The sequence below is a fragment of the Suricata suricatta genome, chromosome 5 (assembly GCF_006229205.1).
Source record: "Suricata suricatta isolate VVHF042 chromosome 5, meerkat_22Aug2017_6uvM2_HiC, whole genome shotgun sequence".
Taxonomy (NCBI): domain Eukaryota; kingdom Metazoa; phylum Chordata; class Mammalia; order Carnivora; family Herpestidae; genus Suricata; species Suricata suricatta.
The window spans coordinates 41,705,176-41,722,477 of record NC_043704.1 but is presented as its reverse complement, the minus strand read 5'-3'; the positions used below and the strand labels follow the sequence as shown (position 1 = coordinate 41,722,477).

The following is a 17,302-nucleotide window of genomic DNA, read 5'->3' as shown; positions in this document are numbered from 1 at the left end:
AAAAGCTTCTGCACTGCAAAGGAAACAATCAAGAAAACTAATAGGCAACTGACAGAATGGGAAAAGATAGATGAAAATGACATATCAGATAAAGGGCTAGTATCCAAAATCTACAAGGAACTCACCAAACTCTACACCCAAAAAACAAATAACCCAGTGAAGAAATGGGCAGAAGACCTGAACAGACACTTTTCCAAAGAGGACATCCAGATGGCCTACAGGCACATGAAATGATGCTCAACATCACTCATCATCAGGGAAACACAAATCAAAACCACACTGAGATACCACCGCACGCCAGTCAGAGTGGCTAACATGAACAAATCAAGAGACTACAGATGCTGGCGAGGGTGTGGAGAGATGGGCACCCTCCTACACTGTTGGTGGGAATGTAAATTGGTGCAGCCGCTCTGAAAAACAGTGTGGAGGTTCTTCAAAAAATTATCCATAGAACTCCCTTATGACCCAGCAATAGCACTGCTAAGGATTTACCCAAGGGATACATAAGTGCTGAGGCATAGGGGCACATGTACCCCAATGTTCATACCAGCACTGTCAACAATAGCCAAAACATGGAAAGAGCCTAAATGTCCATCACCTGATGAGTGGATCAAGAAGATGTGGTATATATATACAATGGAGTATTACATGGCAATGAGAAAGAATGAAATCTGGCCTTTTGTAGGAAAGTGGATGGACCTAGAGGGTGTCATGCTAAGCAAAATAAGTCAGTCAGAGAAGGACAGATACCTATGTTTGTACTCATAAGTCTAATAGGATAACAGGAGAAACCTAATGGAGGACCAGGGGGAGGAAAAGAGGGAAAGAGAGTTGGGGAGAGAGAAGGACACAAAACTTGAGAGACTATTGAATACTGAAAACGAACTGAGGGTTGAAGGGGAAGAGGGAGGGGGAAAAGACGTGGTGGTGATGGTGGAGGGCACTTGTGGGGAAGAGCACTGGGTGTTGTATGGAAACCAATTTGACAATAAACTATTTAAAAAATAAATAAATAAATAAAGATTAAGAAATTTTTTTTTCAAGAAAACAATGCCTTTGCTTACAACCTACCAATGCAGTGTTTTGTTTTAATTGGAAAAAAAGATTGTCAGTGTGAAATATAGTAGAAATATAGAAAATATAACAGTAATCTATATTTTCAAAGATTTTTAGATCCGTGATTCCAATTATTCTCCACCAAGACTTCTTTCCACTATGCTTCTCCACGAATTCCCTATTTTGAATTTTTAAATAAATGACATATCAGTATCAAATAAAATGGACTTATTTATGTCTGTAAAGTTCTTTGAAATATAAAAATGTTTCAAGGAGCCCCTGAAGTATTGTCTCCAGAGCCTCAATTATTTAGGGATTCCAAATTGAAAAACAATGAATTAAACTAGTTTAAAATTATCTAATAAATATTACTTATTCCTACCTGAAGAATTAAATTTAGTTATTTAATGTAGCATAACGGCCTAACTGTGACAGAATAGATTATTCTGGAACTCTTTAAAACTGTTGCCTTTCCCCACCCTTTTTTCCACACTCAATCATGGCTCTGAGACGGTGGGAGCCGAAAGCATCCAGCACGTACTCACCGGCCTGGTTGGTTGTGATGCTGACTGCAGCGAACTGTCTTGGTGGCGAGCTCAGCTCTGACACACCATTAATGGCGTCGATCTCAAAGGTGTAGTTCGTGTGTGCCAGGAGGTCTGTCACTGTCACTGTGGTGTTCGTGAGTCCAAACTGTCGAGGGAGGAAGTGGACATTCGGGCTGCATGGCTCACACTGTTTTACATTCCACCCACATTTTTTACATATGATGTTGAAGGTAACATCTTTCCGGCCTCCTGTGTCCAGGGGCCAACTCCAGTCCAGGATGACCGAGGTCTCGTTTATATTAGAGATAACATTTCTTGGTGCAGATGGAGGTCCTGCAAAGTAGTTCAACAAAGATTAATGAGCCTCACTTCTGTTTTCTACTACAAGGGAAACAGATAATTTACAATGGAACCGAAAGAGGTAAATAACCATCTTGTCTCTATTATATACTTTTAATTCATCCTTAGAGGATCCATGAGATTACAGACACATGGATTCAAGAGCAGTATCATCCCCAAGCCACGGGCAGGGGAGTTTTGACTCAAGGTTGAAGATACATTCACAAAGTCCAACGAGGGCATTTACTACTAAATTCAATGCCCTTGTGAATAGTTATGAAAACTTTACTATTAGTTTTATAAATCTTAGTCCTTTTTCCCTATGACCTATGGCCTACATGTAACAAGAGGGAATAGAAATGTAAAAACCCAAATCCCATGACTGTAACCTCCCCTATTCTGTCAAATGTAATACAAGATCTAAACCAAGACCCAGAAAATTTTCTTTCTTTCTGGGGGTCCTGTTGCAGGAAGTGCCTTAAAAACTAATTCATTTTGCGTGATAAATGTTGCATTCGTGGTGAGCAGAGCATGGAGAGTGAAGCAGAGAAGGCTTTCAGTTTGCACATGGATAACGGAAGGAAATGGGCCAAATGCTTTAGAAACAAAAAGAAGAAGCACAAGAACAAGAAGAAAAAAAACAAAACAAAAGAAACATGGAGGCATGGGTTGCAGCAAAACTACTCACGGGTACAAGCCATGGATGGAGGGTCTTTGTCTGCTCGGAAGTACTTATTCTCACACCTGCAGTTCACTGAACCATCTTCGTGAGTAGAACTGTGCGGTGGGCACTTGGCACATTTCACATTACCATCCGCAGCCTTGTAGAAACCCGGTCGGCAAGCTACAAACAAAATGACTCTTTTAACATCCGGTGATCATTTTGAAAATGTATTTTTGAAAATATGTCAAACAGATTTCAGAATGTTAGGGGATGAGTTCGTTAGACATTTAATAAAAATATCCATTTTTTTTCCTTCCAGATTTTACAGAAGCAAATAATGTGACCCAGTGTAGTTTCTCCACATATACTTTTGAATTTGCACCAAATGTTAAAGGGAAAATAAAAACCTTGAAGATTTAGATTATTTTGGCACTAGAATGTGATGAAATTTCCAGCTCATGTTTTCACAGCTTTGCTTGGCATTGAACTATTTGTGGAGAAAAATACAGCAAAGCCATGTCATCATGTAGCGATTCCCTTTTAAAACACGATGCAATGTGTACACTATCTGCACGCAGCTAGCACTACATTGCATACTCACTTGCTTTCTAATTGATTTCTGTGTGTACAACCCCATCCCTATAAACTGTAAGCAACTGAATGAAGAAATCATGGCTTCATTAGCTTAAGATTCTATGTGCACCGGTTCTCATGAGCTATTTTTTATTCTGCCTCGACAATGTTATTCTGGTGCCGTAACGTCTATAGCAGTGGCCTAAACTGAAGATTTTTAAAAATTTCCTTGTCTGTCTCTCAAAAACATAGTGACATATAATTTCTATTTAAACTGATCTACTTGTAAATAATTAGTAGATTAAAGTTTTCTAAATACTCTGTTCTCTTTCTTTCTGGCCATCTCTGAATGACATATTTTGTTAAGCCCAATGAAACTGGTCATGAAATATTTATTTCAGCTGCCCATAGTCTTCTAAATGGTCTTATACGTTTATTATATATTAGCCTATGTAATATAATTATTATTTATTATACATAACATAAATGGTCTTATATATTTTTATATATTGTCTTATATAATATATATAGCTAGTCTTATATATTTATTGCTTTTACAGAAATATTGCATTGTATTTGTTAAATCTGTATTCTTTTTGTTTAATCTGATGTAAAATTCAAAATGCTGTAATGGTTTGTGTGATCTATATTCAGAATTACACAGAGAACTGAAATCATAGTGAAAATCCTAATAAGAAGTCTCTTGACGTTGGTTTGAGGATTAAAGTCAGGGTCCAAATTTTCTAAGTTTCTTCCACATTATCTCTGGAAGTCAATGATTTCATAAATCTCTAAAACTCAATTTCAATGCTATGTTGAGATGTGATGGTTTTGCATTCAGGTGATCTGAATCCCAGAATTTTCCTGTATCATCTTTATATTGGGAATAATAGATGATCTGCATGCAAGTCAAGCATGTGTGAACAAATCTTAACATTTATAACCATTAAATGCATTTTGAAAGGTTAACACTTCATATCCATAATAATGTATCTTCCTACTGAATGTTTCCTGAGAAAATACATCAAGACAAACAATTAGAATAAGTTAAAATGACAAACAATTAGAATAAGTTAAAATGACAGCAATCATTAATCTAGTCTTGCTGTTTTCCAGTTTCTACTAGCCGCACTAGGACTATCCTACATTAAATGGAACAACTTTTGGTGCCCCATTGAGCACTACTCAGATAAACTATATTGCCCTGACCAAACATGGATTAGGATTATAAACTTTGGATCATTGTTCCTGAGCACTGGTTAGAAACTTCCACTCATATCTCATGTCATATTCCCTCTAAGAGAAATGATATAAAGTATAAACAAACTATGCACTTAACTTCTGGTTTCAATTTAGTTCACTGAGTGACTTTAAATTTGCAAGATGGCAATGCTCAAGTCTTTAAAAGATTGACTTGCAGTGTTCCAGTGTATTTTGTTTTTTTGGTTTTTTTTTTTTTTTGGTTGCTTGTAAGTTTATCTGTATGTTTTATTTGAGGTTTTTATGGTTTTCACAACATTTAGCACAAAGGCATTCACTAAACACTCAGTCACTTTTTGTTAATATTATAAATGGCTATACTCTGTGATATTTAAAGAAAAGACAAGACAGTCATATACTCACTTCTTAGCTACAGCACAGGACTTCTAATAATAACTTGAAAGTAGCTACAGTTAGTAAAATGAGAAGTTAAGAATATGACTCAAACTAGTAACTAGACTTTATCTAAATATGATTAAATAACCTTAGATATAATAATAGTAAAAGATAGGTAGACACATATACATTCCTTTTAATAAATATTTGTTAATCATTTACTCTTTTTGTTAGCCTTGAAGATACAAATGTCCCTAATTCTGTCCATCTTAAAAGGGACCTTGCGATTGAAAGTGGGCAGCAGATATTTAACAAAGACCACATGGAGCAAGCATTCTATTCTGATTGAGCTATTGGATGAATTGCAGAGAAGAAATCTCATTTGAGAAAGATCATGAAAAGATAGCAAAAAATTGGTCTGTAAGTAGCATAATGAAATACACAAATAGATCAACAGGAAAAGACAAACTGTTAAGGAGAGGAATGTGATGGGGACTGTCGGTGGCATACTAAACACCTAAATCTGCTTTCTGCTTGCTAATAGAAATTTGCACTCTGCCAAGTACTCCCTTACACAGACATAACTGCAAATAGTATGGACGGCCAAAGTGATGGCCAAAAGATGGGCATAGAGATACAAACAGAAATCTGATGATAGCCTTTGGAATACCTTTTTTTTCTTCTAAGAAGATGATCCAAATGTAGCAGAAGCCATTCCACCTATATTATTTCCGCATTGATTCTTATCATAATGGTTTTCATGTGACAATAAGTTAAAGGCCAAGAAAATTAGATGTGTAATCTGCACTTGCTGATTCAGCTAGCACCTCTCTCAATATTTCCTAGAATGTCAGAAAAATAACACCCTATTCATGTAACTCACTATGGGCAAGTTGTTTTTTTTTTTAATCTCTACAGCAAAAAATATTTCTAAAGGATGTAAGACAAGCAGAGAATGCAGTTGAGAGGTACTAAATAGAATTATAGACTAATGAAGATAAAAAGATCCTAATAAATCACATTGGCCAGTCTATGTGTTGTACATCTGAGGGCCCAGAACTCCAGAAATTTAAATGACACATAGATAGAGACAGCCTGTATTCTGCATCTTTAGGCACCTGGTAGCTGGCTGATAGACTTTACCTATCTGATGTGTTGATTTTCATCAAAGTTCAACTTTATACAGAATTCAGTGATAGGTTCTATACAACACCATAAATTTTGTAGACATTTTTACTCTTTCATATGTACCTTTTCAATGGAATCTCACAGTAGTTGTGTAATAATGATTGGAGCAGATATTAATCTACTGACTTTACAAAATGGACAACTGAAACACAAACAGAAAAGTAACATCCCTAAGATAACAAATAATTCAGTGGTCTAAATCTGAAAAAGAATGGGCACCAGAGTGGCTCAGTGGGTTAAGCATCTGACTCTTGATTTCAGTTCAGGTCATGATCTCACGGTTGTGAGATGGAGCCCTTATATTGGGCTCCATGCTGATGTGGAGCCTGCTTGGGATTCTCCCTCTCTTTCCATTTCTCTCTGCCCCATCTTGCTCTCTCTCTCTCTCTCTCTCTCTCTCTCTTTCTTTCAAAATAAATACATATTTGAAAACACAAAAGAGAGTTTTTTGCTTTTAATTTTATAAAAATCTCTTATTGAAAGCAAATTCTCTAGAACCATGCATTATTTTTCCAAAATTCTAAGCTGCTATTATGACACTGAAGAATTGTCATCTAAAACTTATTTAATTAAACTAATGCCAAGTCATTTGTCATCTACTCCTAGTGAGAAACTATTTCAGAAAGGGTAATGTTTTCTCACTTTTTCGAGGATTTTCTATTTTATGTCTAACATTGTCACGGGAAGATGGGCGAGTATGTTTTGGCGGGAAGGGCCGAGTCTGCCAACCTCAGAAATGGCATCACCCACTCCCTTTGGGAATCATACAAATACATTTTTCCTTTCTTGCTACAAGCAGGATCTTTAAATCTTTTAACAAAATTGTTCAACAAGTTTGAGAATATGACTGAATAATTTATATCCACTAAAATAATTTATATCCAGTAAAATGACACTGTTAGGGAACATTCTCTTTAAATGCATAAGGAGAAATTCTTTATATAAAGAACTTACTTTTGAAAATTTTCCCACTGATAAATAATCTCCTTTCCTTGAAGTCAATTTGCGTTTAAATACCTATCTGTTTATTGTAACTTGTTCATCTTTCAAAAAAATTCTCCTAGATGAATGTGAAACTTTACCTCTAAGCGGCATAAATACTTGTATTTTATTATCTTGCTTTGAGTAGTAAAAGCAATGACTCTAATTTCAAAGAACTTCTTTTATCCTTGAATGTAAAACCAGTGATGAAACAATCTGCATATTTCTTTCACTTTAGTATTATTTCAGAGACTGAAAAAGTCCAGCATATAAAAAAGTCAGGTAAAGGAGTAGAAAGTAGTTTTCTTTCACTACTCAAGGGAAATCTTAGTCAACTTATTGTAGAATACCAAGGGAAAAAAAACATGCAGAAAAGGGTACTGATTCAGATTTATCCAGTTTTACATTTTTTTAAATGTTTATTCATTTTTTAGAGAGAGAGAGAGAGGCAGAGCATGAGCAGAGTGAGGGTTGGGGGACAGAAAGAGGGAGACACAGAATGCAAAACAGGCTCAGGCTCTGAGGTGTCAGAACTTGACACTGGGTTGGAACTCACATGCCGTGATTGAGATCATGACCTAAGCCAAAGTCAGATGCTTAACTGACTGGGCCACCCAGGTGCTCTTAAGTTTTAAAATAATTATAATAATAATAACATTCTAAATAATTAAGGCCTTCCCTGATGCAGGCCAGTTACTAAATCAATATTGAAGTAAGATAGATACACACATATTCAAAACCTGCTGCCTGGGTGCCTGGGTGGATCAGTCTTGTTGAGCATCTGACTTCAGCTCAGGTCATGATCTCATAGCCTGTGAGTTTAAGTCCAGCATCAGACTCTGTGCTGACAGCTCAGAGCCTGGAGTCTGCTTCGGATTCTGTGTCTTCCTCTCTCTCTGCCCCTCTCCTGCTTGCACTCTGTTTTTCTCTCTCAAAAATAAATAAACATTAAAAAATTAAAAACAAAAATAAACAAATCCTGCTGCCAAAATAACAGAATCCTGATTTAAAGATTTCTTCAGTTAACCTAGGTTATAATTTTACCAGTGTCTGACTGATAGGAACACTGGTAAAATTAGTCACAGATTTCAGTCTCAGGGTAGGCCAACCAAGGAGTACCTAAAGTTTAATATTATTTAAGTTGAGGCAAATTGCCCCCCTCTTGTTTGTGTGTTCCCATAAATGTTTTATTCCCTTCCTGTAATGAAGATTTTTTAAGTAGTTAAGTTTGCCAAGATCTCTCATCTTTGATTTTGTGTTGATAAATCAAAATAGGATGATCCATGAATATAAATTAATAATCATTAAAAGCCAGAGGTTGACTTCCTCAAACCTTACCGGATATCAGTACGGATTTACTAAGTAATGAGACTTGTTCAGACAATATTGGGGTTTTGTTTCTCGATATTCCTCAAACAATATGTATTAGTCTCCAAAATGGCCAAAACACTTTATTGTGTCTGGTCCTACAGTGATAAAAGTTATAAATCCTAGGTTTAAAAAGTTGAATTCTAAATGACATGGTTATTTGAGAAATGGATCTCCTCCCTTGAAAATGTAATTGCTAAGACAATTTTCAATACATTTTAGTGTTGTCTTCGCTGAGAAATTCTTCGATTTCTCTTCATTTTAAGTTGTTTTCAGCATCGTATAGGAAGAACGCTGGAGTAGGGAGGAGGAAATGCAGGTTTTGATGTAGTCTTTTCTCCTAAATTGGTGTTATCTCAAAGTCCATGTACAGGTGTTTTCAAATTTTAATGAGGTCTTTGGAATAGTGACTTCTTCTTCTAGAAATAAATCTGAAGTTCCATTTTTAGTAGTTACTCTGTGTTCTCAGGTTAGACCTTGAACAATCCAGAGACAGGAGTTACTTCCTATTCATTTTGTATGCCCAGTGTCTAGCTCAATGTCCAGCACCTAGCAGGTGGTAGGATGCATTTTTGAAGTGAATGAGTACCTTGCAATCAGTTATCCTCTCTACTCCTCTATTTTTCGTTTATCAGATGATGGACATTGGCTAGCTCTTCTCTAAAAACTCTTCAGGTTGACACTTTAAAAGGTTAATAGGATTCCTACAACTTTCTAAGGAGAAAGAAAAAAAATATTGTATATCAAAGCACTTTTATCACTGCTTTAAGGATTGAAATTAGCCAATGAAATTATAAAATTACATAGGGTAACAAGACAAAGAAAGAAGGTTCTCTTCTGACTTAAAATAAATATATTTGAAAAAGAAATGACAGATTTTGCTCCTTTCAGTATTTTTTCTGTGTCAGAGCAGAATGTATTCAAAGGATATACTGATTTCATGATTGAATGCACTGAAAAATAAATTGAACCCCAAATAATTCCATTTTATAGTTTCAGTTTAACCAACAGCACAGTAAGTCTATATTTGATTTTATGTACATTTCAGATAGAGTAGGATGCCTAAAAGTTTGAGAATCTTATGGAAATGCATAAAAATATTGATATTAATTATTCTTAATTTTGTAAGATGATGTGTTTTTTCTTTTTTAATGACAAGAGAAATGAGCACACTATTGAAAACATAACTTAAGAGAATACATTTCTCTACTGTTAATCTGCAGTGAAGTTTTACTTGTCTTTTCCTTGCTAATCTAGATTTTAGTTTCCCTATTTTAAGTGCTGAGTTAGTAAGAATATGCTTGCTCATTTATTGAGCAAACTCAAACTTTTTGAAAAACCCCAAGAGAGTCCACATTGGAATAAAAATGATAAAGCCCTTGCCAAAGGTTAATTTGCCATTGAGAAACACTAAAAACATTAATAAAATAATAGAAGGAAGCCAAAATAATACCAATTTGTAGTGAATGAATTAAAAATATTTTGGGAATCTGCTGATTCCTTATTTATGAAGAAGTAACAATAAAACAGGAACTAAGTACTGCAGGTCACAAGGGGGATAGAGTAACAAATTATCAGCTTTGGAAACTAACAAAGAAAAAGTATGAAGTAGAGAGTATTATGAGCACTGTGTATACAATGAATAATAATTATAAAAAACTTCAAGATAGAATCTTGGCCTTATTCCCAAATTGCATAGCATACTTTCCTCTAAGTCCTAATTGATGGGTTTGAGCCAGGCTGATACAGAGAATGGGTCAAGTTACCATAGTGAAAGGAAAACAAATGCACTTAGTAAACCATGGTGGCTACTGTTGAAAGAAAGTAGACAGCCTTTCAATTGCAAAGTGAATTTTGTCTCCAGCTGACTAATGTGGTTGACTTTTAAGAGAAAACATGGTCCTAATTAAGGGTTAAAAGGCTCATTTCAATTTGAATTAACTTTAAATTAAAAAATAAAGCTGTTGGTAAATAGGTCCCTTTTAGTATTCAGACTTTAGCTCCATATACACAGGGCTATATTATCAATTCCCAGCCATAAACACAAACTAATGACCAGAACCAGCACTGACTAAACAGATGATTTCCTGGCCTTGCAATTCCAGGCCTGACAGGGTCTATTTGCCGGTGCAAGGTCAAAGCAACTGTTTATTCCCAAAATGAGCTGCACTCCACAATCTTACAGGAACTCTATTCTTTGCCATTTGAATAGAGGTACAATGCTTTGAGGCCAGGCCCAGGCATTTCAATACACTGGAAGTGGCGATGTTCAGTCATTAAGCCCTGCCTGCAATGTGCAGCATTTACAAAGTGATCAAGTGTTTCCTTCTTCTGTTCCTTCCACTGTTCAATAAAAAAGACCTAAGGCAAAATGCCACCACACCATTAAACACAACAGAATCAATCACAATCTAGTGTGGCTCAAAGATAGCTGAGTAACAAGACTTTACTGTGTTTGTTGTTCTATCAGATTTAGCAAGACAGGTGCCAGTAAAACTGAAATATGTCCAATGTACATCCACCAAAAAGAGAATACTAAAACAGCCCCCCATCCTAAGGATGCTGTGTGCTGCCAGCTTTTCAAGTGTCTTCCACCTTCAAGGAAAAGCTGTGTATCCTAAGAGTAGCACTAGTTGAGTTTTTGATATCCTTAACTTTCAATGCCCAGAGAACAAGGCCCATTAACTAAGTTTACAAACCCACAGGAAGATGTATGTGATGAATAGGTAAATACTGAAAGAGGGGGAAGGGAGGGATATGGAAGACCAAATCATGTTTATGGGGTTTTATTACAGGGAATGTAAAATGCGTAGGGCTCAAATCTATACTCAGGGCATACTGAGAGACAGCATGTTTCCTTTAGACCTGGAGAGCAGTGAGATGTCTAAGAAAATTATTCCTAGGAAGGATTTTTGGAGAAGGTAAGTCACCTCTATGTTTGAGTAGGCCTTGCACCAGATTGGGATCTTCCAGGCTGCATTGGAACCATAGCTAGAGCATGGGGAGGTCATCACTCCAATATTTACATTATAAACACATTTTATAAATAAATAAATAAATAAATAAATGAAAAATAAAGAAATGCTTTCAAGAAAATAGAATTTCCATATTAGATTTAAAGTCACCCAGAGTAGGAGTTTGAGACATAAGTCATGAGCTTTCGGCTCATGTCAGGAAAGTAAGAAAATAACTATGCATACTACATGTGTGGCTTGGATTTATACATCAAAATCACACTTACTCACTAATATGTGCACACACACACACACACATACACTCACACACTCTCACCATGGTTTTTATTAGTTCTTGTTTCTATTATACTGCACTAAGTGTTTCCTTTGTTATCTCCTCTCTTCTTTAAAAAATGCAACATGGCGTGGAATTATAATTGACTGTGAATGCTAGTATATTCACTAATGTGAATTTGACACTTAAAATTTTTTCAAATATTTATTAATTGTTGAGAGAGACAGAGTGCATGCTGGAGAGGGGCAGAGAGAGAGGGAGACGCAGAAACAGAAGCAGGCTCCAGTCTCTGCACTATCTGCACAGAGTTCAACATGGGGCTCAAACTCATGGACCATGAGATCATGTCCTGAGCTGAAGTCTGATGCTTAACTGACTGAGCCACCCAGGCGCCCCAGTGAATTTCACATTTTTGTTCTCAAGTAACTATACCTCACTTGGAAACATTTATACAGAAAAGAGCACAATATTTTTAAATTGTGAATTTGAAGCAAAACCTATAAAAAGTAGAAAACTCAGAGGAAAAACAAAACAAAACAAAACAAAATTCTGTGAATGCTACAAGACACAGTGCAAAAATATTTGCCCTCTTAGTTATATTATTAATTATCTACTCTCCAAAAGAGATCAGCATATAGAATTTTGAGAAACGGTGCCATCATTATATTGTATCAGAGGTCTTTTAGACTTCCTTTTTTTTTAGATTAGTTTTTTTTAAAAATAATGCCCACTTTTTTGAGGAAACATCCCTGCAAATTTCAAATTTATCTTCAACACATAATCTATTGGATTTCCATCCTATTTTTATTTTGTGAAATTTATTAAAATAATTGACAATATTGTGGTCAAAAGTAATGTATTTATGGGAAACCTGGATGGCTCAGTTGGTTAAGACTCTGACTCTTGATTTTGGCTAAGATCATGATCTTACGGTTCATGAGATGGAACCCTGCATTGGCTCTGCACTGACAGAGTGGAGCCTGCTTGGAATTCTCTCTCTTCCTCTTTCTCTGCCCCTTCCCTGCTTACTCTCTCTCTCTCTCAAAATAAATAAATGAACTTTAAAAACAAGTGAGGGATTTAAAATAAGCCAATAATGTGTTATTTATATGTTAAGTATTCACTTCATGATCACAAAATATTACCAAATAGAAGTGTCCAATTTAAAAGGATTCAGTATTTGCTTTCAATCACATATTTACAAATGTCTAACATTTGTAATTTAACATAGAGGAAAAAATAAATTTGTATAATTCAAGGGTTTATTTTTTTCATTTATTTTTTATGTTTAAAGTAAATATTTGCTCCAAGACAAAAATAGATTTCTACTTAGCATTTTCTGAAATTTCATTCCTTAGGTGGATAAGAATGGACTTCTCAAAGAAAACACATAAAGTAAACAGATGACCATAAACAGATGCCCATGGGAACAACACAACCATTAGCCAAGTAAGTGTTTCAAAAAATTTCAACCAATCATCTATTTTGAAACTGTTTAGGAAAGGCAAGAATGTTCATAATTGTATAGGACAGCATGTCTATATATTTGAATTTTACATAAAATTAATTCCATCCTATTTAAGAAAAAAATTTTTCTTTTTACATTAGAACATGAGGTTTTCAAAGAAAAAAAGTCACTATAAGGTTTCATATATGTATGTCTATTCTAATATGTATGTCAAAAGTACAAAATATCCCTCCCTACCCCCTAATTAAAGTAGAAGTGGATTTATCAAAATATAGAGAAGAATCTCATGGGCAGGCAGAACCGTAATGCATAATAGTATTTAATGGCATTATGAAAATGAAAAGAATCAAGCTTAAATTCCTTAAAGTGGTTAATTTTGGGGGCGCCTGGGTGGCTCAATTGGTTAATCATGCGACTTCGGTTCAGATCATAATCTCCCAGTCTGTGAGTTTGAGCCCCCTGTTGGGTTCTGCGCTGACAGCTCAGAGCCTGGAGCCTTTTTCAGATTCTGTGTTTGTCTCTCTCTGCCCCTCCCCTGCTCATGCTCTGTCTGTCTCTCTCTCAAAAATAAAAAAAAATAAAAAAAGTAAAGTGGCTAATTTCTACATAGAGGCATAATCTTTTTTTCAGCATTGTTATGACTATGTTATTCTAGAACTTTACATGAAATTTGGGAGATAGATGCATAGGATTAAAAGGATAGGAAGATTAAACTAACTTACATTCATTCAAGACGAAGAGAGAACTAAAGGGCAGAAAGAATGGAAGAAAGTTAGAAACTATTACAGAGGAAATATTAAACCATATTACTTATAGCTGGCAAACATATATCACTTTTCTAGTACAAATAACTTGAACACATTAGACGTTTGGAACATAACGATAAAGAGGGTATCTGCAATTTTTGATCACTCTATTTGGTCATTTTACATAGTTTCAGATTTGGTCACCTGTGCTTAGAGTTGCCACCCTTGAAGTGATGGGGTAATGGGAAGACAGAGAAATAGAAGGGGAGAGGGAGGGAAGGAAGGAGAAAGTGGTCTGTGTGCAGGAGTGTGTGTGAGTGTGTGTGTGTGTGTGTGTGTGTGTGTGTGTGTGTGTGATTAAAACCACTGAGATGATTTTGCAAGTGTTTCTTCAAGCCAGGGATCAATATATTCCACCTACCCTTTGGATTTACTATTTAAAATTGCATTGATTGACTTGAGAATTTCATTGAGGATAATTGTCTTCTTATATTCTGCAAATTTAGGGGTTTGGTTTTTGCACAGAAGACTAGAGAGGTGTGGGACTGGACAGCAGATGGGACATTAAGTAACATCTAAACCCAGCAGCTTATGAAAACTCAGGCAGTATTGTATGTAAATGATGAATCACTAAATTCTACATGTGAAACTAATTTTACACTGTATGTTAATTAACTGGAATTTAAATAAAGATTGGGAAAAAAAGAAAAAAGACAAAAGAAAGAAAATCCAGGCAGATTGCATTATGTTAGCAGCACCGTCCCCAGATCGATCTACTTGAAGAGATAGTTCTCAGCTCCGGGTAATATAATAAATACCATTTACTGAAAATCTCCTCCAGGTCTAGCGATGCACTTGTGTTTCACTTCTGTACTTACAGTCATCGTGTGAGACAGGTATTATCTATTTTTCTGAGAGATGACTGAGGCTTAATGATATTAGTGCACTGACTACTTATCCCTCTATTAGGTGTTGTAAGCAGAAATGAAATCTAAGTGAGGATTTCCTAGACACAGGTATTTATGTATTTTGTATTCACTGCCTTCTCATTCTGTAAAATTTTAAAGTGGAATTGGATGTAGGATTGGCAGTAAATCCAGTATTCTAAAATTAACAAAAAAAGTTATACAGTGTGACTATATAGATAATAGATCTTATTGGACACAGAAGGAAATTGCTTACTTCATTTTACTGCAGTAACTGTCGATAGTAGTTTTCTTCAACAATATCTTAAGCCTATGTGTAGCCAGGTGAATGGGTCTGAAGGAAGACATTTCTGGTCACTGGGAAGAGGGAATGTTTCACTGTTGTAGGTCCATTAGAATGGCAGAGGAGTCTGCTCACCATAGAAAAAAAATTTCTACCTTCTCTATCTTATCAGCTGAAACAAGGAACTTTATTGTGTAGGGGGGGAAAGGCATACCCTTAAGTAGTTTCCAATCAAAAACTAAAAGGGTTAATGCAATTCCACCTTATTGCTTTAGTCGCCTGGACATTAAGAACACTCAAGCCGCCTAGGAAGGTAAAATATTCAACCTGTCTATTATACAGTTGATACGTAATTTTCACTAAAATATACATTGTCTTTGGAATTCTACAAAGTGTATACTGAAGAACAAATGCTCAGGTTACCAACAAGAGTGGAAAAAATAGCACTTTTCTCAAGACGTTGGGGTAGATTTGATGTACTTCAGAAATGTCGCCTAGCAAACTCTTCTGCACTGCCCCCGATCTGTACTTGTAACTCTCATTACACATTAAGTCCAACTTAGTCTCAACAGATTTAGAAACTAGTAAAATTTTCATTAATTAGGACTAGAAAATAGTGCATTTAAAATGCCCACACATAATTTATCACAGCTGGATCCATACCATTTTCCTTCTAAGGAAATCTTAGTTTCATAGTACTTTCAATTTATTTGATATAGAGTAGGGAGCTATGCCTAAAACAAAGAATAAATTTTTGTTACTAAAAGAAATTAAGTTCATGTTCGGTATTATCTGAAATCACTCAAAGGCATATCCAGCACCCATTCTGACCTGCCTTCACATTTCACAATCTGCATTCTTACTGGCCAGAGAAATTTCCAGTATCTGAAATCCTTCTTGCCAAACTGTGCTCAAGTCAGTTGATAACTGATAACTGATTATGCCTTGTAACAGTAATATAGTTACTAGAACTACATATAAACTAAATACTTAAGACCTAATCATGCTTTCATAAAATATGTATCAATGACACTCTACTCTTTAAAAGTCAATTCCTATTCTGTTATTGTGGTGTGATAAGACAGTGAGCACTTCATGGATCTCCCACCCCCACTTTATTCCTTGGCACCTATGAGAATGCTTGGCTCACAAAAAACAACCAATACATTTTGAGAGAAGAATAAAAGCTGTATTCATCTCCATCATAATGTCCCATTATAGCAGTTCCCATGCATAAGTACTAGGTTCAACCAATCATAAACCTCATAGTGTAATAAATTTTCCCTTAAAGAATCAGTCTCATGCTATGAATCAATTAGAGAGTTTCATGATGAAAATAAATGGAAGAAAGACAACATTTAAAAAATTATGTAGGTGTTAAATGTAGAAATATATGTTGTAATATATGTACTATATACCTAGTATGTAATTATGTATAATTAATAGTAATCATAAGTTATATTTTAAAGCTAGAAATAAAGGAAACTCCCAGTTTCTTTTTAATTTTTTTTTGAGACAGAGAAAGCAAGTGGGGGACAAGGGCAGAGAAAGAGGGAAAGAATCCCAATAGGGCTTCACCCCCAGCACAGAGCCCAATATGGGGCATGGTCTCATGACTGTGAGGTCATGACCTGAGCCCAAATCAAGTCAGATTCTTGACCAACTAACTGAACCACCCAGGCACCCTCCTCTCAGTTCCTTCTAAACATTTCTTTAAAAAATTTTTTTGAATTATGTTTAAACAAATAGGCCTATGATAAAAGAAAACATGAGGTATATTTCCTAAAGAAACTTTTTTTTCCTAAATGGACATATTAAGTTAGTTTAGAACAAAAAGGAGTAAGAGGATTTAAAATTGAATAATAATAACAATTATGATGATAATGATGGTATGGATACCATCTGACCTGAAAAGTAAGGACTATCATTTTCCATGATACATGCAAAACATTATAAGATTCATATGATATACAAAAAAACAGAAGCAAAAAATGGACTACAGATCATTTTGGGGTGAAATCCTTGAGGCAAGAGTTTTGAGTTTTGAAAGTGAAAGAAAAAAAGGAAAGCTGAAACAGAGAGCCTCAAATTAGTCTGGGGAGGCATGCAGACAAATTAGGCCATGCAGTGCTGTGAAGGTTATATTAAGGGCTTGTTTTTATATAGTAAGTGTTGTGGGAAGTCATTGAAAGGTTTCATGCATGAGGTACACCGTAATCAGATTTACATTTCAAAGAGATCACTCTTGTTCCTATGGGCAAATGCATTGAACTGAGTCAAGAATGGAGTACACAGGGGACTACTAAAATAGTCCAAA

At 35.4% G+C, this 17,302-nt stretch overlaps 1 protein-coding gene across 2 annotated transcripts in view; it reads right to left on the bottom strand.

Annotated features, from left to right (window-relative positions):
• The window catches only part of EPHA3 (EPH receptor A3), a 347,174-nt gene that overhangs the window by 124,922 nt on the left and 204,950 nt on the right, over positions 1 to 17,302 (bottom strand). For both annotated transcript variants that reach the window (XM_029939160.1, XM_029939161.1), the window contains exons 4-5: positions 2,632 to 2,787; positions 1,602 to 1,937 (exon numbers count right to left, since the gene is read on the bottom strand). In XM_029939160.1, the coding sequence (XP_029795020.1) occupies positions 1,602 to 1,937; positions 2,632 to 2,787 (492 nt within the window). The remainder of the gene's footprint in view (positions 1 to 1,601; positions 1,938 to 2,631; positions 2,788 to 17,302) is intronic.